This window comes from Candoia aspera, chromosome 2, assembly GCF_035149785.1.
Source record: "Candoia aspera isolate rCanAsp1 chromosome 2, rCanAsp1.hap2, whole genome shotgun sequence".
Taxonomy (NCBI): domain Eukaryota; kingdom Metazoa; phylum Chordata; class Lepidosauria; order Squamata; family Boidae; genus Candoia; species Candoia aspera.
Genome location: NC_086154.1, coordinates 108,993,887 through 109,017,863, shown reverse-complemented (window position 1 = coordinate 109,017,863; position 23,977 = coordinate 108,993,887). Strand labels below are relative to the sequence as shown.

Genomic DNA, 23,977 nt, shown 5'->3' with positions numbered 1-23,977 from the left:
TCTCCTTTGGCATGGTGCCTGAATACTGAACTCTGTCCCATTTGCAGTTTCTTAAGTGACAGTTAAGAACAAACTTTTATCCTTAATATGGGATGGGAGGTTCAGCTTGCAAGAATATCTTTGGCATGATCTATAAAAAGTGGAAATGCCATTTAATTCAAATGACTGTCCTTGGAAAATGTACTCCTTAATCCATATGATTTGATGAATGCATATTTTCCTGTTCCTCTTTAAAAAATCATAAATTATAATTATATATTAATTTTGGGAGACGGGCAGTGATAAATTTGATTAATAAATAAATTATATATAACCATTATAATCATTACTAGATACTATAGTTGTCATAAAAATGTAGTCTCTTGCACTAGCAAATAATGAGGATAATACAAAACTAATTTACTTTAAACATGTATATAAATAGTGTCGTCGTGGAGCTACAACTCAGCTACCTAAAGATCCTTAGGTTGTCAGCTGTCCTTTGCGTACTGGAGAACTGCTGACTCTTAAGTCTAACCCTAAGCCTGGCTCCCAGTGTTCTGCATCTAACATTCAATAGTTTACTTTCTAACCTTCCTGGGCCACAGGGACAATTCCCATAATAGCAGTTCCGAAGGTGTACAAGGGTGTAGACTAGAGGAATATTCTGGATTCACCCATCCTTTTACTGGTGCAGAGAGTGAAGCAAACACCTGCTTTTCAAATTCCTGTGCTGTGCTTCCACTCATAACTCATGGCTTCTACATTCCCATCCTTTCTGTGTGTTCTTTGTCCAGGTGGGAGTTTGCTGCAAAGTTCTGCTCCTGTAAATATCCCTGGGTCCCTTGGAAGTTCTGCCTCCTTTCACTCTGCCTCTCCTTCTCCACCGGTCAGCTTATCATCGCATTTCCTCCATCAGTCCCAGGGACACTTAAGCCAATCAGAAAATACTTTCCTGGGGACATCAGCTTCTCATGGATCATTAGGTAAATGCCCAATGTAAGCATGAGAGTATGTATGTTAACATGTTCACATACCTGTCTATGCCATGTAAGTATTTTCCTTTTTTATTAGCTTTCATTTGAATGTTCACATTTTTGTTGCCACCTAACATATTGTATTGCCCAGTATCCATAAAATGAGAAAAGATTCACCTGACCTAAGGTCAGTTATGAGGATTGACTTTTAGAACAGGATCATACTGCAGGCAAAGAATGAGTCAAAGAAATTTAATACCTAAGATGACTAATAATAAAGGATAATGGCTTCAGTGGAAAGGCTGAGCCTTTGAACTCACATCTGATTTAGCTTGGATAGATGTGACCTCAGATTAGTAGTATTGCAGCGAATTAAATTTCAGATGTACAAGTAGACCCATCAAATAGTCTGAAGATAAAAGTTCAGTAACTAGCTGAACAGCAGTTCAATTCCCATGAATTCCATAGTTCAACTCCCAGTAGAGGGTTTGAACACCACAGGAAGATCTGTGGCTATGTACATTGGATGAGTCCCAAACAGGATGAAACTGGTTACTTACATGTGTATTAATAATTTGTAGAAACTGGACAAATACGAAATGTCATTAGCTATTAGCTTTTAATTCGCTTAGAATAAACTTGTCATACCTACACTGCTTTCACTTATGAATATGATTCTTATAAACAAATATTCTGAGGGTACCTGAACAAAATATTTCTCTCTATATGTTAATTTTGAAGCAAGATCTGCACTGTTTTTTGTGTTAACCTTACATCAGTATGCTTAGAAGCATTCGTTATTTAGTCAGATGTTCTAGCATTGAACTCTGACATTAAAATCAGGCCCTGGAGACACGTTCTGTGTTTAATGAAGGAAGTACTAATAATAGTGCATTTTGCAAATTTGGGCAATGTGCTGCTTCTATTTATACTATATATTCTATGTACATTACACTGAGAAATTGAAAAAACATCCCGGAAGATGACAATGGCAAACTAGGTCTTTTTGTTGCCAAGGAGACAACACAGACATATCCATATAATCACCAGGAGTTGAGCTTGATTTGATGGAAACTTTTATCTTTTTAATTATATTTAACAGATCAGACTCAGATGTAGCCATGCTAAGAGCAGATTCAATGAAATCAACAAACCTCCAGGGAGTTGTGGATAACTTATCTTATTGGTTTCAGTTGGTCTAAATTCAGCTAGTGTTTTACATCTGCATTCGAACCAATATTTACTTAATGTCCTGTACGTTTGTATATCATCAAGGTTTTTATGTTCCATAATAGGTAAGACATATGAATTAAAGATTAAGGATCGATTTAGAGTTAAGGATTGATAAAGGAATAAGGCAGGAATGTTGTTTCTGTGGGGCAGGGGAGACCTTAAAATCAGTCATATGTTTTCACATGTTTAGTCATACATGTCTGTCCCATCTGTATAATCATCCACTTTGTACAAAGTCATGCTCCATACATTGGAACACTTCTCAGCTGATTTTAAGCACCATACAACTCACACACTTTAGTAATTAGGGATGGCAGAACAGGCAGATTATAAAATGGGACTGCAGCATAGGCAGATGCACCCCCATTGGCCTTTTTTTAAGATAGAAAGTATGGGATATGATTGAAGGTCCTAAACAAATAGATCACACTGAAATCAGTATTCAAACATGCATTTCCCGGGACTCCTTATAAAGTAGTACAGCTGCATTAATTTTGCTATAAGAGCTTTATTATGCCCAATTCAGGAAAACTATTCTTCCTGAAAGGAGTGCACATATTCACATATCTGTGCTCTGCTTGCGTCACCTATTATCACATATACATACAGGGACCTCCAGCAACGAGCATCTGAGCTGTTCTTATTAGAATCCTGTACACTCTGACCTGGGGGTACGTCCCATTGAATATAGTGGAACTAACTTCTAAGTTGACATGTATAGGATTGCACTGTATAAGGCATCTCATAAAAGTGGCTGCATAAGGCTAATGGGCAGTGGAAAAGGTTATTTTCAGTGAGTAACTTTGCTCTAGGATTTTTGTTCCTGCCAAAAACATAAACAGCTTTCATGCTTACAAAAACAGTGTCAGCAGTAACATGATAGCAAATCAACATTATGAATGACTTAAAATATGTAGAATTTTAAGAAATAAATTTTGTTATAAGCATATTTCTTTATGCGTTGGGTTCTTCTGCAATACTGTGTGCCCTGGATTTGGCAGTTCCGTTGTGGCCAGTTTTATTTCAAGATTATAGCCATGCTTTTATAGTGTAGCTTAAGCACTGCTGAAGAGCAATCTTAAATTGAAAGTAAACTGTAATTTAAATTCAGTGTGAAGAAAACATTTTTGTATGATACCTAGAGCAGTCATTACAAATAATTGTCTACCCATTTGATTTACTGCATCTTTCTTTATCTGAGCAAATGTTTGGTAAGAAGTAGATCCTTCCTTATTAGAGGGAGAAATCTCTGTTGTTCTGCATACTTTGTGGATCACGCTTATTTTCTAAAGCTAAATATTCACTCATAACCTTCCATTTTTCTGTGTGATCTCTGGCAGAAAGCAGAAGAGAATTAATTTATCTCCACCAGGTTTGGAATGATGATATGCTGTGACTCAAATGGAGTAGATCCAGATGGCTACTTTATATAATTTTCAAGAACGAACCAATTTTGCCATCCAAATGTTCACTCAGCAGAGCAAGTTAGCCAATCCTTGCTCTCTGATAAGTGTCCCTATGTGATACTGGATTTTCTCGGTCACGCTTTAAATTTTTAGAAGAATACTATAAAATACAGTGTGTAGTATCTCTTACTCCCTTAATACCAGATTCTGTGCCTCATTCCAATGCCTTACCTACAGGCACATTGGTCTGCTGTGATGAATAGATTTCTCAAATTAACATTTGAGGATCCAGCTGTGGGCACTCTCTACATTTATTTTAAATTGGTTGATGCTGAATAACAACGTGATAAAAATAGCATTACTGTAGTTTAATGTACTCTATTATAATTATTACATGAAATATCCAGATGGAACTTTGGTCTGTTAACAATTTTATATTTGAACTGAAAAGGAAGATATTGTGGTATAGTGGGAGTAATACTAAGAAGAGGGTGTGTTGAGTGTATTTTCAAAATTAAATGGGTAGAGAAAAATTGAAGGAGTGCCAACACATACGCAGATCCAAATTTGCTAGAATTCTGGCTGCATCATGAACTAGCTGCATGCTGATGCTGACTACTTTAGCTTGGCTTCTGCCCATAGGAGCAGCTAAACAAACTCAGATACTTCCATCTCTCATTTTTTAAATGTGTGAACTGGGGACTCTTTATTTCTTTCCTAATAAGTCAGACTTACAAACCATAGTTTGCTCTAGATTATGATTCTGGCTTGTTTGGAGCTAATCTCTATGGGTTTATTTAGCTGTTCCCACTAGCAGAAATAGCCAGTCAGGAATGACCAAGTAACAGACAACTGGGCAGGGTTCGGTCATGCCAGAATTCTCAAGATACCTGTCTTAATATGGCATCAAATTTCATCATAATGATATTAACAAAGTATGAAATAATAGGTTACTGTTTCATTTTGTTCTTAAGCATCTGTGTGCTGATTGCTGTTCCCTGAAGCCTAAGCCTTTACAGAGTTTATGGTATATTCATTCCTCATCTGCCTTGTGTGAACCTGCGCTGTGTAATGCATACTGTGTCTATCTACACTGCATTTGTGGGTTAAGTGTACTACGAAAGTGCTTCTGATCATTGTTGGTACAAGATTGTCAGCTGCCATTCTTTTTGCTAAAGCTGAAGTAGCAGACTGACAGTGCAAATACATGCATATCCCTCCCCATGGTTTTCAGATGCAGCATTGCCCAGTGAAAAATTGCAGCATTTTATTCTAGTTTTCGAAAATATTTTGGGGCAAGAAAAAGAAATGTGAGATAACGTGTTTTTCTTGTCTCCACATGAAACAGGTTTAAATGGAATGAACAGCAGCATATGGGAGCATTTTGCTTCAGGAAGTTTTTCACCCAGTACTTCACCTGCATTTCTGTCAGGTCCAGGTGCTGCTGAACTGGCCAGGTTGCGGCAAGAATTAGATGAAGCTAACAGCACGATAAAGCAGTGGGAAGACTCTTGGAAACAAGCAAAACAGGTAGTGTGGTTGGCAGGGTGTGTATGTGTGGTTGGTTTCCTAAAGTATTGATGGCAGCCCTAGAGTAATGAGTAATTTGGGATCCAAGAGAATAGACAGAAGCACAGCTGGTATATTTGATTTTGCAATGTAACTCCTTCACAGATCTTTTTACTAATGGATAAAGAAAAAGATTGGTATCTTAGCTATGCAGAGGAGTAGATTTCAATTTGTGCTGCTCAGCCAAAACATTCTTGAGTTCCTCTATGAGTATTAGCTTTTCTAATTTATATTGGGACACATCTGCCTAAAGGTTCCATGCAGCTTGAGTTGTGCGACACCTCTGAAATGGTATTCTCTTCTCCTTTTGCAGTCTCCAATATACTGTCCTCATCCTAAGGGAATACGAGGGTATGAGGTAGCAACTCCTGAAGAAACATCAGCTAACACTGATTATTTGAACCAACTTGGCTTTTAGACAGGCTGTGAAACTAAGGCTGCTTTGGCAACTTTAGTAGATAACTTTTGTGGGAACTGGATGCAGAGAGTATAGCACTATTGGTTCTCTTGGAATTGTCAATCATAGTTGCAGCCTAGTGGAGTTGCATCATGAAGGTCATATAATGTTATTGTTCCAATCCTGTTGTTTGATTATATCCAAAAGGTGTTGTAAGATGGCCACAATTTGGCACTGTATGGTGTTCCACAGGAGTCTGTCCAGTTCTTTAGGTGAGATATAGATACAGAGATACAGATATTCATACAGATATAGACACAAAAGATCGGATACCTGTTGTGAAAATAATCCTGGATTCTTCCCAGGTGGGGAAGAATCACATGGATTCTTCTTACCAGATTGCTCCCTGAACTGGCTGGAGAAGTTGCTGCCTGTTTGCTGCTATTCTCTTCTATTCCGCATAAAAGCTATGTTAAAGTTTGGATGGCTGTCTGAGATAATCTTAGTGTTCCTTTTGGTCTACAAAAGTGTGCTGATCACCTTTGGGCAATTACTATGTCCCCCAAAAAGAGCAAAAACAAATGGAGTATTTATTGAACAAGTTGTTTGAAGTGCTGGCCAAACTCTGGGGACAGTACACTACTTTAAACCAATTCTCAACCAATTGAGAAAAAGCAGACTTAAAAGTGTGTTAGCCTCTCTTATCAATACTTTACTCACCAGATTTTCTTGGAAATTGTGCCCTGCATTTATCTGATAATGGTTGTATGTGAATGGACTTGCTTTACAGGAATTTGTACAGATAAGAAAACTGGTCTGTGTACAAGGCATTTGAAAGGATAGTTCAGAAAGGATAAGAATTTGGTGTGACACCTAGAGATAGGAAATTCCGTACCTCCTCAAATTACAAATGGCTAGAAATAGCTGTTTTCCCTCATATGATCTGATTAAGAGAAGCTACTAATGTTACTTTTCTTTGGATGCACAGGCCTGTGATGCATGGAAAAAAGAAGCAGAGGAGGCTAATGATCGTGCTAGTACGGCCACCATAGAATGTGAGCTGGCCCGGGAGCAGAGAGAGGCCTTGGAGCTGCAAGTCAAGAAACTCCAGGAGGAAATTGAGAGGATCCACACAGGCCAGGACCCCCAGTTCCTGCGCTCATTCTCCGATTTAGAGAATCTCTCCTTATCTACCCTCTATAACCTCCAAAAACAGTTGCGTGCCAATCTAGAAAGAGTTGATAAGGTGGGTTTGAGGTGGAGGTGTGGAAGCTTTGTGTCGTAGTTAACCTGTGGTATTTTTTATAACTTAAATAAACAAACAAGTTTAAACTTGGGGCCCATATTATAATTTTCTAGAAGGAATTAGCAGAAGATTTTTCATCAGGATGCAGGTCTTTTCAGCCGGGGAGGGAGTGGGGGGGTTTCTTCAGCCATGATGAATTACAAGGCAGCTGCTCTTCAGATCAAAGTGAAGCCTGCCTTTTACCTTGAAGACAAAGCTCACGGAGGGGCCGCAAGTAATGATTAAGATCTGTAGAATGCATTATTTGGTTTCTCTCTGCCATTATTTTAGGAGACTGTAGACTAGAGGCAAGGAAAAGGGGATTTAGTTGTAGTAGTTTAGGAAGAAAAAAATCTTCACAACATTTTTTTTCTCTGCCTCCAATTCTTCTCTTCTCTTTTAGTAATGTGCAGTGTCAATTCAATTTTTATTTGCATTATCTGTTAAACAACCAAGATAAATTTATTTCTCTAAAAGTAGCAAAATTCTGCTACATTATGTGTAAGCTTTGCCCACAAATGGTTGCTGACAGTTATTGATGTTAGGGGATAATTTGGTTTGTTTGTTTTATAGAATGTATTTTTATTGGTCAACAACCAAAATAAAGTTTCCACCTGTCTAGTTAGTGCAAAGACTGTAGAAAAGTCATGGGAAAGGGAATGGACTGATCACCTCTTTCACCCAAAACCATACACATTAGTCAAAAGATACTGTATATGCTTCCTTTGCATGTGTTTCCCCTGGGCCTTAGTTTGGGGTTGAAGGGGAGGAGGGTAAATTCAGTCATCTTGCCTGTTGGGTAGAAAGAGTCTGCCAGTCTGCTTTTGAGTTTGGCAGTATTTGGCAACTTATTCTGCATCATGGAGCAGTAACTCAGTCTCCCAGGCTGCCTGTGGCTCTCCAGTGGTGAGATTTAGCCTTGAAGGGCCTTGTACTCCCATTTCCATTCAGACAGCAGAAAGTTCCCCAAACCAAGCAAAGACCGTATCATCAAAACCCAGCCATTTTGTCACCATATTTTAGGGGTTACGATGGAGGGCCAAAGTGGGATGCAGGCAATGGGTTGCCCATTCCTCATATTTGGTGTGGCTGTGGACCAGGCCATTTTTCATCCAACAGCTTCACAGACCCATTGGGCAGGAGGAAGCTCTATCATGGGAGTACATCAAGGGAGTCCATTTATTTGATAGCTCCGCTGAGCTGCAAAATAAGTCCTTGGAAGAGGATAGAGAAGAGGAGGAAGGTTATCTGCACCAGTTAGAGGAACACAAGACAGCTACATGGAAAAGGAGGCCAAATTAAATGTCCTTTTCCTTTGTATTACCCCCAGCCCCTCGGACCATCTCTGGCTCCTTCAGTAGTTGCCTCCTGCATGTAGAACAGTTGCCCTTGAGGTCCATTCTGTTTTACTGATAATCCCCTTTGGTTCTTCCTGTCCCCCACCCCACTTCTTCTCTTTTCAGGCACTGTTTCAGATGCAGTCGGTGAAATGCCTCAAGTGCCAGGAAGAGAACCGGGTGGTACTACCGTGCCAACACACTGTGCTGTGTGAAACGTGTGCCGAGGAGGGTGAATGTCCCATCTGCCATCCCAACAGGCCACATGCTCTCCAGTCGTGACTGTACTAGGACATTTGGTTTAGCATATCACATAGAATTTTTTAACTTTTCTTTTTTATATATATATATATGTATATATATACATATATATATATATATATATCTGTGTGTGTGTGTGTGTAGGTACATACGCACGCGCACACACAAAAACAAAAAATTAGTTGCAGAGCACTTTTTTAATACTTTGCATCTCCCATTTAAAGGATCCCTGCTCCCCACCCACACAGTCCCCATTAATTCTAACTCATTAGGGACTTTTGGAGCTGTTTTTTAATATAGATCAAAGGGCCATTAGCAAAATCTGTTTCTCCTCCCTCCCTTTTTATTTAGGAAATAACCTTTTTTTAGCCTTTTATGGAGAGAGAGTTAGAGGGGAGGATGAAGAGAGTTTACAAGTGATTTTCAGGCTAAGGATTGGGCTTTTGGGGAGAGAAAAGATAGAAATCAATTTTCTATTCATGTGTTCATTTCCTTCTTTCATCCTATAGTATTTAGTATTTTTATTTGTATCACAACCATTACAGGTGTGTAAAGCCTTTGAAGCAGGTTTTCTGCAATGCACAAAAAGGCAAGACATCTCTTTGAATTGCTAAAGTAGCTGTATCATTTGCAATGCTCACTCCAGGAATAGCTTTCAAAGCTGCTGTGTAAGCCTTGCAAAAGATTAGTTTGCTTTAACAATTGGAAGAGAGATGTTTTCTTCATGCTGTGTGCCTTCTGAAACACTTCTTTCACAGGCTTTGTGCAGCCATAATAATCATACCCATGCCTGTCAGTAGTCCCTGCTTCAGAGCCGCAATTATTCAGCATCCTTGTGGCCTCCTGTATTGTGAAAGTTTCTTGACTTGTCTTGGAAAACCAAAAGTTCCTTTTTTGAAAGTCATTTTACATACTCCTTTAATACTATCAAAGCAACCCAAGAAATAAAAATAGAAGATACACTGTCGAGGTGAGGCCAATGCTGAGCTACTTTTTTCATCAGCATTACTCTGCAGTGAGACTTTTAGAAACTTCAGTAGCACTTTTGAGTGGAACCTTGTAAAGAGAAAAGTTCAAATTGGTGGTCTGCGTTATCATGGAAGTGGAGAAGGGCTTCAAAATCAGGCTTTGATAATGGAGCCACTTGGAGTCTTTTAAACTTTTTGGTCTGTCTGAGAGAAGTCTGTAACTCACCAAACCAATTGCAGTCCATTAAATTTCCTGGTTTTCTGCCTGCCTGCAGAAATGGAGTATTCTGGTTTAAAAAAAAAATCAGACTACAGACTGCAATACATAGTGGGCTGTGCTTGGCTCAGTTATCAGACTTGTTTAGTATTAAACTAATGCTTGGTATTTGCCAGTAGGAAGAAGCAAATCAACACATCTCCTTTTTCATTCTTATCTCTCTATGAATGGTGCTGTTACAAGTGTTGTAGTTAAAGGGAATCTCTATAGTTCCGAGAAGGACGGCCCTATGTGCATTCAGAAATGGGAAGATCCAGACTTGTAGCACAAAATCATCTTATCTGAACTGTGCAGCATTTCATATTATTAACTTAAGAGTAAGTTGTCACCAACGCAAACATGGGTAGAGTGTCAGAGAGAAGAGAGTTACTTGCCAGTAACTAATGTCACTTTTTTATCTGTCAGTAAGATAAAGTGCTTTCTTTTCCCATCTTTATCCACATTTAATACAAGATAATATTTGATAAGGTTTACACAGCACCGCTGAGGACTTTTGTTAGAGTTGCAAACTGAATGAAACTTGGATTCCCAAACTAGTAATTTCTGCAAAAATACAGAGGTTGAGGTGGAAAAAATTACAGAAAAAAGGCAGTTTTGCAAAAGTTTAGAAGCCCTTGTATGTATTTGGAGGCAGAATGCAAGTTCCCAAAATGTTTTAACGATGAACATGAATAGCTAGAAGTGGGTGTGGGTGAATGCAGCAGTGCTGGATGAAAATTGATGAAGTATCTAAGATGCCACAATATCCTCCCTTGAGATTAGTTAGCTGTTTAGGAATTAAAGCTCTTAATACACTTTACATTCTTGTGATAGATTTATCATGAATACCACAAGGCCACATTTTACCACATGTGAGAGAGAGAAGGGAAAGTTGTGCTCAGAATCCACACTGCTTCATTTCCAAAATACGTTCCTTTTCCTTATTACTAGGAACTTTTCTCATTTCCTTGAACTTTCTAACCTTTCCTTGAGCATCTACATTAGGTGTTCTTCAGGGATCAATTACGTTAATCCCATGCTTCACAAGTCACTTTCTTGTGACCATTCTCTTGGAGATGGGAATATTTTTTGAGCGTGTATGGGATACACTGTGTTTGGAGAATCCAAAGAATGATTCTGGAGAGGAGAGGAGAGGAGGGGGGTCTTTATTCTCCCTCACTTCTACTTTGGCATTTATACCACCAATGGGAAATGTTTTCCTGCAGACATATCCTTCCTACTGCTCTGCTTTTCTTCACAAAATACCTCCTACCTATACCCTTAGTTTAGCATCACCATGAACTCCCCTGGTTAACCTAATGTAGGTGCAAATTCCCTTTTTGGCTGGGTACCTGCCAGCAGACAACTTCAGTGAACATAGTGTATATCATACCCAAATGACTAAAATGTCTGAATCTATAAGCACGTTCCTTGGCATGGACTTACTAGACAACTACATATACCAGACAATATTGGTAACCTTTTGTCATGGACTGAAATGACCACTCTTATTATCCAGTTTCTGGATGCAGTGCATCCAGTCAAGAGGAGTACATAAGTTTGGCTTGTTAAAACAGATGGACAGTTACTACTAACTGTCTTCAGTAACTTGAGTCCCAGGCAACAGTCAGCTGGGTTAGCAGGAGTAGCCATTTATTTCTCATGCTTTTGTGGGCCAGCATGAGTTAAATGTCCAAGCTCTAAGCAGATCTTACTAAAATCAGTTTAAAAAAGAAACATGTAGAGTAATCCTAAGCGTGTTTACACAGAAGTTAGCCCTACTGAGCTCACTGGAACTTGCTTCCTAGTGAATGTGCTTCAGATTGCAGCTTCAGCGAATCACTTCCTTTGAGAATTCGTCTGCACTCATCCCAGAGTGTTTTGCAAAGGAGTGAAACTCACCAATTATGCGCAACAGTTCGATTATGTGCGTTAAGTTCTAAAAATTGATATTGGGGCCTAAATCCAACTGACTTTCATTGAAATTTATGGTTTGGAATATTTCTGTTTCAAAACTTGCATCCAGTGAATGTGTTGTCCTGCTATCCCTGAGTGACAGAGCGCTCGCTGCAGTTTGTTCTTACTCAGCGCAACAGCCTCCAGACAATGAAAAGCAACAGTCCAGTCTAGAAGGACTCTAATCTGCCATTTTGCACTGGGAGTTGTTTAATATGTAAAAGTGTAATATTTAGAATTATAATCTCACTCCCTTGCTCACCAGTCTTTGCTTTGTTTGCAGTAGTTGACCCACTTTTCCCTAACCTGAAAAAGCACTGGAAACTCTTCATAAGAGGGATCCAGCTTTTCACCATCAAGATAGTTTTTCCATATGTAATTCAAGTACATCATTAGATTTGCTTCCATAATTCCACCCTTCTATATTTGGGGGGGTTAATATGCATTCCCAGATAATCTCAAAGTGCAGCTCTGGTTAGTTTTTTTTTTAATTAACTTTTATGTTTGATAAAATTGCTTTTTTCAATGTGTATGTTGTACTAGTATCTGTTTTCTTCATTTTTTTAAAAAAAAACACTTAATTGGCTTTTTTCTGTATGGAGAGACACTGCTGGCTGACTCTTGTAGCTGTGTTGTTTTGGTTATAGCCTTTGAATGTCTGTGCCATGAGGCATCCCTGGTTTCCACGATCAGGAAACATGCTTCAGTCTTAAGGAAAGCTTGTTTGTTTAAAATATGTGAACATTTTTAAAAAAAATACATACAGATACACATACATTTAAATTATGGGGAATAATACTCTGCTGGAAATGTACTAAACTATTTTGGTAACTAATTTAAAAATAATAGGAAATAAAATCTTTGAATCGGGTCTATAGTGTTTATACAGAATTGCAGGTGCTCTGGTGGTGACTGATTTGTAACACTTACTTTTGTAAACATTGTGTTTTATTGCTTCCTCTGCCTTTCTATGTGATTGTCCATAGTGAATTGTTGACTTTGTGGGATAATCGGATTTATCCTGAATTGCCATAGCTTTGTTAAATTCAACAGAATTCTTCAGGAAGTGTGTCACCAATATCCTTGGTGTCACTTAGATTTAGATTTTTTTTAAAAAAAAAATCTGTTTCCAAGAACTGGCAATTCTGTACAATATTGTTGATTATCCAATTCCTATCCCCAACATCTGTTGGCAAATTGCTGATGGGATGTGAAAAAGAAATTGTGTGTGAAGCCAAGGCTATTTACATACATGTCGCAACCTATTCAGTCTGTCTTATTTTGAAGGACCAAAGAATACAAGAGAATTAAAATTTCCCCCACTCTTACAAGTAACTAACAGCTCCTTATCCAATTATGTCCTGCTTCATTGATATCAGTATTATATGGGCAAGAGAATATAACAGTAGTTTGGTTTTATCTAAACCCGGGAATCAGAAGGACAAGTATCTCTATCCCACTCTTTTAAAAAGCACTTTTTAAAAAAAAATGCTAGATTTCTATGAATTTTAATATTGAAAGTGAAATACCTGAAATGTGAATGTTTTATTAGTTATCAAGTGGGAAAGCAAAAATAGCTTCTCTGTTTTTTTAAAGAATTCTGTATTAAATTTCTGTATGGGCAGTTTTGTTTACTGGGATTTTTGAGAGCAATTCTGCTGTATCCTGCCAGCAGCTGCTGACTTGTTACAGGATCTGCTCAGTATTTCTCTTTTAAACCAACAGATTCTGTAGCTTCTGCCTGTCAAAAATTGGGTTCCTGAGCAAATCATCCCTAATGAAATGCCCAAGGAATTGTGTTTGGATGATGGAATTCCACACACAGCCTCATCTCCCAGCTATGGTTTTTGAGCAAAGTCCTTACTAGAAAAATGTAATGCATTTCCACTCTCCAAAGGTCTTAGGGATTAGAAGGTCCAGCTACTAATACAATTCACTGATCCAAACTGGACCCTTTCTTCTTGCTCTGAATATGAGGGAAATGGATATTGTATTTGCAAAATCCACATTGTTCAGAGGGGTCAGTAAACCTACTATAAGAGGTATAGGATTATTGATTACCTGAAGAATTAATAATGAAGCCTCTAAGCGCCCACACGTGTTCCTTTCTTTTAAGGTGAATGGTTTTGTGAAGGTGAGGGATCGCACATTTTAGTCAAGTATTGCTCCCCATCTGCAGGGCTCCAGTAGAGGAGATAGTGACCTCTTGCCTATGTTTAGTACTGCAATTCATCCACGGTTTAATGAGCCCAGGAGGTGCACTCTCTCTCTTCTTCCTCCTCCTCCTCCAGTGTAACTATGAAAAGGAGGTTGAACTCATTTACACCCATTTGAAACAATCACAGCCTGCTGTGCCATTTGAACTTCTACAGTTGCATTTAGTGTTAATTATGGTTAATGGAAACAAACCACCATTAAAACATAGTTTGAGAAACTAGTTTATTTTTTCACCCTGGTTAACTGCAGATTAGTGTTCAGACATAATACTAAAATATAATTAGTCAACACTGAAAGAACTTTTGAAGAGAAATGCACAAGCCCAAAGCTAATGGTGGGTCAACTTGTCTTACTAAACCACAGTTCAGTCTTAACAGGCAGAGCAGAACAGAGACTCCACATAGAAGCCTTGCAACTAGTTCCTAAATACAGGAAATACATTTCTTCCTTTTATGATTGTGCGTGTATGTGTGTGGGAGTCTCTTCATCATTATTTTTAATCCTCCCCCTCTCCCCCCAATATATCAGCCTTTGGAGTAATGGAATGAGAACAAAAATGTTTCTGGTGAGAAGTATTATAAGTGAAGTGTTCCTCAAATCTGGTGACTATGGATCAAAAATCTCTATGGGGCTTCCCCACTTTGTAGCTTCCAGTGTTTTAAACAAAACATAAATAATATAAATTTTTTTAAAACTACACACTGCAGTATTTATGGTGGCGCTTCTTGACCAGTCTCTTTCCTTGGTGGGGGTGGGGGTGGCTGGTGGGGGGAGAGCCATTCCAGTCTGTGTAGAAGTCAGCCAAAAGATAATAATAGATGGTGTGTACAATGTGGTGTTTGATTACATTATTATAGACTGTAATGCGGAACTGTGATTTCAGCTATTGTTCTTTCTCGTATTCTGTATATATGTGTGTTTGGCTGTCCAGAAACCTAATTTTAGACACTCTTTCTTGGCAAAGTGAATTTGCATGTGGAGCTAAAACAAAATGCAATCTTATGTCACAATTTCCAAAGGCAGGATGGATTTTCTAGAAGACAATAAATTTTTTTATTTTTTTGCTAAGAAAAAAAGGTAGCCATTTTGTTTGTGCATATGTCCGTCTGTATTAGAATGTACGTGTGGTGTCACTTGGATTTTAAGAGAATATTTACTTTATGCCTAGAAGGTAGGGAAGTAATGAGGAATTCCCTGCATATTATTGATATAGAATGCATCCCACTAGAACAGTTTTTTCTGTTCAAGCTTCATGGAAGTAAAAGGATAGTATGTGTCCACATGATGGCCAAAAAAAAAATCCTTCCCACTCCCCTTCACAGAGCTTGTGCCAGAAGAGGTACTTTGTGGGTTGTTTGCCTGGAAGTCCACATATCACCTTTCTTTTGCTTTTTGATACTATGGAAACCATAATAATGGCTTTAGAGAATTTTGAAGACAAATACAGTAAAATGAGGTAATACTGTATTCTATAATTCATTCCCCATTCTGTACAATACAGATGACAGGATTTCAGGATGTTTTTTAAAAGTCTATTTATGGTATAAAGGCAAAATTAAGAGAGACTTGATCTCAAACCCTAAATTCTTATTCTTAAAAAAATGGTCATGTTACCTCTAATACCCCCATTCCTAAAAGTCCACAGAAAAAAAGTTCTAAATCTAGGAAAGTCCTCTTCCTTGGTGCCCTCGAGTACTTCCTTTCTTTTCCTCACACTGCCATAGAGAACTTAGGTACTGCCCCTGAAGTGTGGCAGCATCTCTACTAAGTAGCTAGCTGATTTTCTTTCACTCAAATGCCTAAAATCTCAAATCACAACACTTTAGTTTTGCTGTTTGAGACATTGGAGCCTCTTTGGGTTTGGGAGCAGGCTGGTTTTCTCTTGCGGGAAACTCCACTAATTGCCACCTCCTTGGGCTTCCACCCTAGCAGCTTGGTGCTCTCACGGAGGTCTTGGCTGAAGCTCGTCAGACAGCAACAGTGTTGGCTTTTCTTTTCTTTTTTTTTGCCCTGCCATGAAAGAGAAAGGTATGGATGGGGACAGCAATTTGGGCACTCTCATGACCCAGCTAGTTGACTCTAGTGAATCTTTGTAATGGTTGAAGGTGAGACAATTGCAGGCTATTGAGGACTGGGTCTGAAGGTCTCAGGAGGAAATGGTGAATGGAAATGCTGGCTCTGGAAGTTTACTCAAACAGCTTTGGAGCACCCAACTGTCAATAGAGAAGAAATCTGCCCTTTCTAACATCATTAGCCAGGAGTTTTTCAACATTCCTTTGTTCCAAATTGGTATCTCATCCATCCTCCCATCACTTTTGAGAAAGGAAAACAAAGGCCTGTTTAATAAAAAATTACTGTAGTATCTGTCTCTCCATATAAGAACTGGACAATCCCTACTTAAGTAATTGGTAATTTTAAGATCTAGATTTAAAACTGAAGGTTCCATAATAGAAATTTAATAACTGTAAATTTAATCATACTGAGGTTTACTGATATCAGCAGGATAAATCAATAATAATAAACTTAAGGGTCAGTGATGTTAGATGCAGTGCAGGAACTGATTTCCTCTGGGTTGAGCTATACTCTTTCCCTAATGATATTTGTATTTGAACTTGTCCAGATTGTCTTTTACTTCAGTCTGTAATTACTCAAGTTTGTCTTCTATGGTGGTCATGATGTAAATTAAGTTGTTCATCTTTGGATGAATGAGGTCCCATTGCGTACAGGGCTAAGAAAAGCTGGTGGCTGATGGTTTGTATGATGGGACATTCACTCTGTGTTAGTAAATATAGCTTATGGAATAGGGTTTGGGGAGATTATAAACGTAAAATGGATAGTTTAGGATGGGGATAAGCAAAAATATCACAAGACACTATAAAATTAGTATGCAGTTACTGAGTTGTTTCTGTAATGGATTCACATTCTCAAAGCTAGGACTACAGTAGGCCACAGGTACCATGGCTATGCTTATTTCCTATTGAGCAGTTGCAATTCTTAAATTCTCAAGGTGAAAGAAGCAGGATGGTATTGAAGGTCCATTTCTTCAGTAGCTGGATATCAATGTTATGGTCCCTAACCCTTTCTCAGTGACATTACAAATGATAGGGGACATGATTGTGCTGCCAAGTGTTTCTGAAAATTGTAATCTCAACACATCTAGAGGTTACATGGGTGGGGAAAAGAAATCTAACCTGAGATTAAAAAGGGAAAGTTCAAGGTGGATGTGAAAATGGGATTCCCAAACTCTTAGAGAAACAAAGATTTTATTCCACGTCCTCCCAAAACTCTGGCAGATTCTTTTTGGGGTGGGGGGATGGATGAGAAGGAAATCTTCCATCTTTCCCATGTTCTCCCCTTCCAAATCTCTTAAGATGAAATTGCTGATGCTCTGGCAAAAATAGTTTGTTTCTAAAATCACCTGCACTGGGTGATTGTAGCATTAATTTTTTAAAAGGAATTGCTGCAGAGAGAACAAATGATAGGACTGATAGCCTAAAAGTCAGCTAGGATTAATAATTAAATGTAGCATCATTTCTCCTACTGAGGAAAGTTTTTGTTCATCAGAATTTTTTCCCCCATTTAGACATCAAATGATTGGCTCTTCAAAATATTTTTGACAAAGTCTCTGTAAAAGCTCCTGTATAAACCAAGCATTCATGGAATAGGAGGATGTCTTTCTTAGGAATCGGCAGTTGATTAAAGATGAAACAGTAGTTACACATATTGATAACATTTTCACAGTCAATAAGTATGGTACTATAATTGACTGATGATCGAATGGGAGCAGTGCTACTTAATTTATTCTTAACTTACCTGGAATGCATCATTGTTTTGGAAGACACGGAATTATTCAGAATGATGGTGAGAACCCAAGAAGCCTGAAATGGATTTCTCTACGCAAGGTGAATGGAAAGCTGACTTGAAATGAAATCAGATTAAGTATAAATTGAATCACATTGAGGATAGGGAGAATCCTAACTTTTCATATATACTTACATCATAAGTAGTGGTAAGTAGCTTGGAAATAGATCTGCAGCAGCAAAAGGCACACCAAAGATGGTAAAGCAGTGGACTGCAACCCAGTGGATGATATTTTAAAAATAAATGGAAAATAAAATGCCTAGTATAACAACACTTGTTTTAGAGCTATTGATGCTGTTGTATCTGGACTTTTAAGTAAGGATGTCACAGTAGGCAAAGATGAAAAAACACTATCAATATGCTCACTGCCTTACTGACAGTAGAAAAATATTAACTAACAGGAACAAGTTATATTTACAAAAAGTAAACTTGGGATGGTGACCACCTAAAGATACGCATTTCACACAGCATATGAGTTACAGAAGTCGCATCTGCAGTATGCACCAGTGACCTTAGCTTGAAAACATTTATTTATGAAGAGCAGATTTAGCAAGCAAAGAGTTGACTCATAAACAGTTTCAGCCCCAAGGCCCGGTGGTTCTCTCCGCACTTCTGCTTGCCTCAGAAGAGGACTGCAAGGCTACACCAATTCCCAGAAAAATAGTAACATCTGTTCTGGTTGCATCTGTAGTGATTTAGGCGACAGGTCTTTCTAGAAGCAAATCTGCCTCCAGTACCTTTCTGTGACTTCACCAGATAAGTGGTTAGAGCAATACATTTTAATATGCCTGAAGCTTATTAGTGAAACGTGTGCTCCAATTATGGTTAGGAATGTTTAAATACCCTTAAACGCACTTCAGGATTGAGTGTCCGTGTCTACACCCTTGTGGAGAGAATAAGGGGATTTGGACCTAGAGCTACATATATGCAATGCTGTTTTCTAATCCTGTGAAAAATCTTTGAAGTAGGACGGCTTTAACATATTCAAAGCAGCCGTCATGAGGCTTTGAGCTCCCCTCTCCCGGCTTCTTCCCTAATCCTGAGGACTAGATTCCTTCCTCGTGGTGGAACAGCGTGTCTTAGTTTTATTTAATCATTTGGTTGTCTTGCTCTTTCTGATGGGGGAGAGAAACCATTGAAAACTTTAGTCTACTTAGTGCTTGTATGGACATCTTGTTTAACTTTGGGCACTGGGGCACTCTCAGAAGGAACAGCGCACAAAGCTGCAATATTGCCACGGCAACACGGGCCATGGCAGGGGAAAAAGTAACAAACTTTGAGAAATTGAAATGTGTGCCGACTCTTCCTGAAATACTGTGTTGCTTGTCTTCTTTCGTGCACCTGGATTTATTTACCCGAGTTCACAGCAGCATGACTTTTCCTTCGTGCTGCAGGAGCAAAGACAATTTCTTGCCCCCACCCCCCCGAAATTCTGCTTTTGTAACGCGTGTCATTTCAGGCCCCGGTGATCCCCCTAGGAGACAACTACAGCTTACAGCTATAACAAGAACAGCACTGTTGGTAGAGGAGAGGATTGTACAATAATTATTAATTCATCCATTGCTTTTGACCACAAGGGTTTTCCTATTTATTTTTCAGCCCTCGCTGTGCTGCTTTGCAATTATGAAAACCGTGCCCTGGATATAATAAAGAGGCCTGGGAGCTGTTAGCAGCCGTTTCTCAATTTAACTGCTTTTTAAATCAATGGTGCTTAAGCAGAAGGCAGTCCCAGGCTCTGTAGCAGAAGACAGTGATAGGTAACACGTCCATTTTTTTCTCCTCCCAAATGTTGATCTTCTTTCCCGCGGGAGCCCCTTTCCCATGCCATCTGGAGCGCAGAGCAAGAATTTCCTGCAGAAGGTTCACGAGGGGCTCATCACAAGCTTCACTACTCAAGCAGCCTGGCTCTTTCCAGCAGAGGTGCACTGCATGCATACTGATAGGCACAGATCAGCTCGCAACCACCTTAGCCTCCAGCAGCTTCGGATGCTCCCCTGCCTTCGGCTCTTTTCGAACTCCTGCAGCAAAGGGAGAATGGGGGGTGGGGGTACATGGCTCCTTCCTGTTGTCTCTTAGATGAAAATAGATCAGATGTTCATCCAAACACAACCGGCAGCTTGGCGTGCCACAGCACTTCAATTCACACCGACAAAGAGCCTCCAGTGTCTGGTTCCTGGTTCGTTGCATCAAAGCCACCAGGAGAAATAATGAGAGCCTCACGGCTCCCCATTCTCCCCTGTATGGTCCGCTGTTGCCATGGCAGCAGAGCTTCCGCTGCCCCTTGGTTCAACCTGTGCTTCAACCCATTTTGCTGGACTGCATCATGCCAGCTCCTTGGAGTGCTTTGCCCTTTGTCTGCGTAGCTTCACGAAGGCCTGCGCTTCCTTGTCTCCTTTGCGGGTCCCCAGGAGCTTCAGGATGTCATTGCCTAGGACAGAAGAGATTACGTGCTTTTCACTAAGGTGCAGCATCACTGCTATAGCATGCCTTTCTCAGAAGATTAATAGAAATTCACCTTCCTGCCAAGAAAAGTTCCATTGTTCGTTATCCAGCTGTCAGTGGAGCAGCTCTAGAATGCTCCTGGGCGAGGCTTTTATTGTGCCAAAATGACTTGGCTTCATTCATGCAATCCCAGGAGGACAACCTAGAGAAGGGATTCACACCTGTCGTGATGTGTTTTGCTCAGTCTAGGCTTACCCACAACTCACCATAAATTTCCATTTACATGTGTCCTGTATGTTCCTACCTGTTTGCCTGTTTTTTCTCTTCCTATGGAAAAGTCTTTTAAGGAAACATTACCTTTGTGCAATCTGTTTTGATTGCTGATGCTAGGTTCCTTGCGGAAGCATGGAATGTGCTACATGGAGATCAGTTGTGAAGACATCACAAAAATTGAGAGGTATAGTTTGGGGAAAATACTTCCGTGGAAGTGAAAAGTAGAAATATTTACTGGTGGAGAAAAATGTGTTAACGGAAAATAGTGAATAATACATATAGGGAACATGGCAGTTTTTTTCTTTAAGTTCTGATTTCTTCCTCTAACCCTAAACTTCCTTTCTTATCCCCTCCAGTCTTGAATTAGTCTGTAATTCAGCTTGGGAGAAACTTAAAGTACATTTTTAAAAGGAGTGGATAAAGAGGGATTTAATTGCCAGTCTAATGTCTCGAGTGCTAGGGACTTAAAACTCACAGGGTCAAGGAACCAGCAGGGAATCTCTAATGTTTCTATGAACCTTAAGGAAATTCAAAAGCAACCACTGATATAGGCCGGGATCTGTAACCATCACTTGAAAAAGGATGACAGAAAGTTAAGAAAGAAAAAAGTCACAGAAATCTGCAATTTGAAATCATGTTTTGCAAAATGCCCCACATTTATTATGGGCACATGTTCTCAAGTCCTTTCTCTAAAGGGCAGTGCAAGCCTTACTCCTCAAACTCTCTTCACTGCCTCATGTACTTCATCGTTACACAACTCTGTTCAGCACTTCTTCAGTGCTTGGCCAATAGGAGGAAGCACGGTCATTATACCAGAGGAACAGCTAAACTGTCCCTCAGAGCAATTGAGGAGAACTAGGAGGTGGGCACAAGATTCACAGAACAAGTGGCGTCCTTGGTGCTCTCTGAGCTTGGTTGTTTTCTTGCAGACATTTCATTACCTGAGTAGGTCTGCAAACAAACAACCAAGCTCAGAGAGCACCAAGGACGCCACAGTTCAACTGTGAACTACAGATATTCTCTTCAAGTGGTACTCTCAGAGCACATGGCCACAGGGTGGAATGCTGGAGGATGAAATCCCAATCCCTACCAATGGAAAATCACCTCCTCTGCAGCTCCAGAAGGCAAAACTGCTCTTGCCATTGCTGAGGGAATAGCTAATCAACTTACCTTTCCAAGCCCTATGTGTGCTAAGAATTTAAAAGTTTGTACCTGGTGAGATCTTTGGAAACTATCCACTCTCAGTTTAATAATGCAAAGTTTAAATAATGTTTTAACCCTCTATGAAAAGAGAGTTACAAGTAATTTCCACTGTGGGGTGGAACAAGAAAAGGATCCAGGTGGAGCAAATAGTCCCTACTCAATGAAACAGATGAAAGGCAAGCCAAGAGAATTTTCTTAACTCTATCTTCTTTAAAGACATGGGCCAATCTTTCCTAAGGTTTCATCTCATTATTGCAACAGGTGACTCACAAGGCAACAACACGTGTGGCTTATTTTGATGCTATGTCACTTTTAATATATGTATTTCTCTAGGATAGTTGGCGATTGCCGCTTTCATGCATATTTCGGTATTTCAATATCTAGTGGTATTTAAAAACTCCTGGGAATGTATTCAAATATTACAGCCAGTTTTTCCTCCCCCTTCACAATTGCCTGGGTGAAGGGGTAAGACATTTGTGGGCAGGAAATTCCCCCTCCATTTCTTCTTTTTTGACAATGTATACCTCTCCAACTGTTGCTCTGCCACATTTTTATAGTGTTTTAAAACTTAGACTCCTATACAGTATAGCTGTAGAAGGGCACTTACTTTTCCCAAATTATTTTTTATGGAAACCCTCAAAAACAAAGGACATTGCATACAAATCGGTACCATTGCCTGACCAAAGGTAGAAGAGCCACCAGCTAGATTAGAATGACTAATAAATTAATTCATCAGTTTAGCATGCTATAACTATAATCACTTCTATTTTAATATACTGCCTCCTCTACCTTCTGTAGCAAAACACAAATAACATAATGGATATTCTGATCTATTAGCAGTCTGGTTTGTGCAACAGAATAAATAACATTTTTCCCTGATCCTCTTTGAGATGGACTCCTAACCAAAGTGTTTTCATTCCAGAGGACAGCGTGGAGGATGAGAGAGGTGGTTACCAGCAGTTCCAGGATGAGTTAAAGGTAAACGGATCTGTGGTACTCTGGATGGGTGGACTGACTCTTCAGCCTCGTTCAGTCCCAAGACCTTGCAGAGTGGGAGGAAAGCTTCTCCCTCCAGGTCATTTGCTCCCAAAGTGTCATAGTCAAACACTGTAAGCAGCAGACATGCTCCATCTTGCTGACATTTTTCTGGAGGAACCAAACTGTAAGGAAAACCAATAAGGGGACAGTGAAGTCACAATACCTCAGGTCTTCAGACAGAAATAGCACAGCTCAACCTCACAGGCAGCTTTCTGCACAGTACAGCAGTGATACCTCAAGCATGCCAACCAAAGGAAAAAGAGGAACATATTGAACTCCTGCTCTAGGTCTGGTAGCAGTGTAATCTTGGAAGGCGACTACAGGACAAGAAAGAAGGGTAGCTGTTCATACATACAACTCAAAGGCTTCATCAAACAGAGGGTGGAGACTGTTCTTTATGCACTCAGTTGTCCGTGTCACAATCTCAGGGAACTCATGCTGTGGCTCCAGAGTGAGTTGGATGAAGGGGTCACTTAAGCCTATATGGGGGAGGGGTTAGAAGAAGCAACAGAAATCATGCAAAACCTACACATTTATCCTGACATTTGTTTCTCGAAAAAGCCTTCAAAACAAGCCACACTCACTTAGTACTCAACCTCTTGTAATACACACGGTTAGGACAGAGGAAAAGTTCTTGTTCAGTTTTACTGGAATGTTTGTAAATTGAGGTCAAGTATCACTTTCTTCTCCAATCCTTTTCAATATGATGGCTAGGATGGAATAGATGAAGCCACTGCTTTCTGAGACATTATAGTGGTCCATCTCGTCTAGTGCTGCCTGTGTTGATGTGCAGCAGTCCTCTAACATCTAAACAAGGGTTGGGAGAAGTTCTTTCCCACCCGTGTTAACCAACAATGACCATCCTAAGTATTACATATATTCCAGGCCTTCACAACCTGGGGCTTCCCAAATGTTGGGAACTGCAGCTTCCTATCTTCTACTACGCCAGGAGAAAATTATCCTCATTGCAGTGCCAAGACATCTGGGTGATATGAGATTGGGGAAAGTTGTATATATTGTACTGCTAAACTATGATAATTCTTACATGCAACTTAGTATTTTCAAACAATTGGATCCTCCTCTTTTTCAGCTTTGTGTTTTCAAACAATTGGATCCTCCTCTTTTCCTTCACTCATTGTTCTTTTTTTTTAATCCTAGTATTTTGAAGCACAAAGTGTGATTCATGGCAGGTTTTTAAAGTGGAAGCAAAGCCATGATCCAGAAATGCACTATTTGCAGAGAAATTCATCAGCACTCAGTCAACATCCTCCTCTTCTGGAGAGCTGAATGAAATGCAGGCAACCTATTCCTTTCTCTTC

General features: G+C 39.5%; 2 protein-coding genes across 4 annotated transcripts in view; one reads left to right on the top strand and one right to left on the bottom strand.

Moving 5' to 3' along the window:
* UNK (unk zinc finger) overlaps positions 1-12,495 on the top strand; it is a 66,511-nt gene extending 54,016 nt beyond the window's left edge. For all 3 annotated transcript variants that reach the window (XM_063293073.1, XM_063293074.1, XM_063293072.1), the window contains 4 exons: positions 777-965; positions 4,944-5,125; positions 6,550-6,807; positions 8,310-12,495. In XM_063293073.1, the coding sequence (XP_063149143.1) occupies positions 777-965; positions 4,944-5,125; positions 6,550-6,807; positions 8,310-8,465 (785 nt within the window). In that variant the 3' untranslated portion in view covers positions 8,466-12,495. The remainder of the gene's footprint in view (positions 1-776; positions 966-4,943; positions 5,126-6,549; positions 6,808-8,309) is intronic.
* A 6,767-nt stretch (positions 12,496-19,262) lies between these two features.
* Positions 19,263-23,977, bottom strand: part of UNC13D (unc-13 homolog D) — a 40,667-nt gene continuing 35,952 nt past the window's right edge. The window contains exons 30-32 of the mRNA XM_063293075.1: positions 23,014-23,137; positions 22,575-22,780; positions 19,263-20,130 (exon numbers count right to left, since the gene is read on the bottom strand). Of these exons, the coding sequence (XP_063149145.1) occupies positions 20,024-20,130; positions 22,575-22,780; positions 23,014-23,137 (437 nt within the window). The 3' untranslated portion in view covers positions 19,263-20,023. The remainder of the gene's footprint in view (positions 20,131-22,574; positions 22,781-23,013; positions 23,138-23,977) is intronic.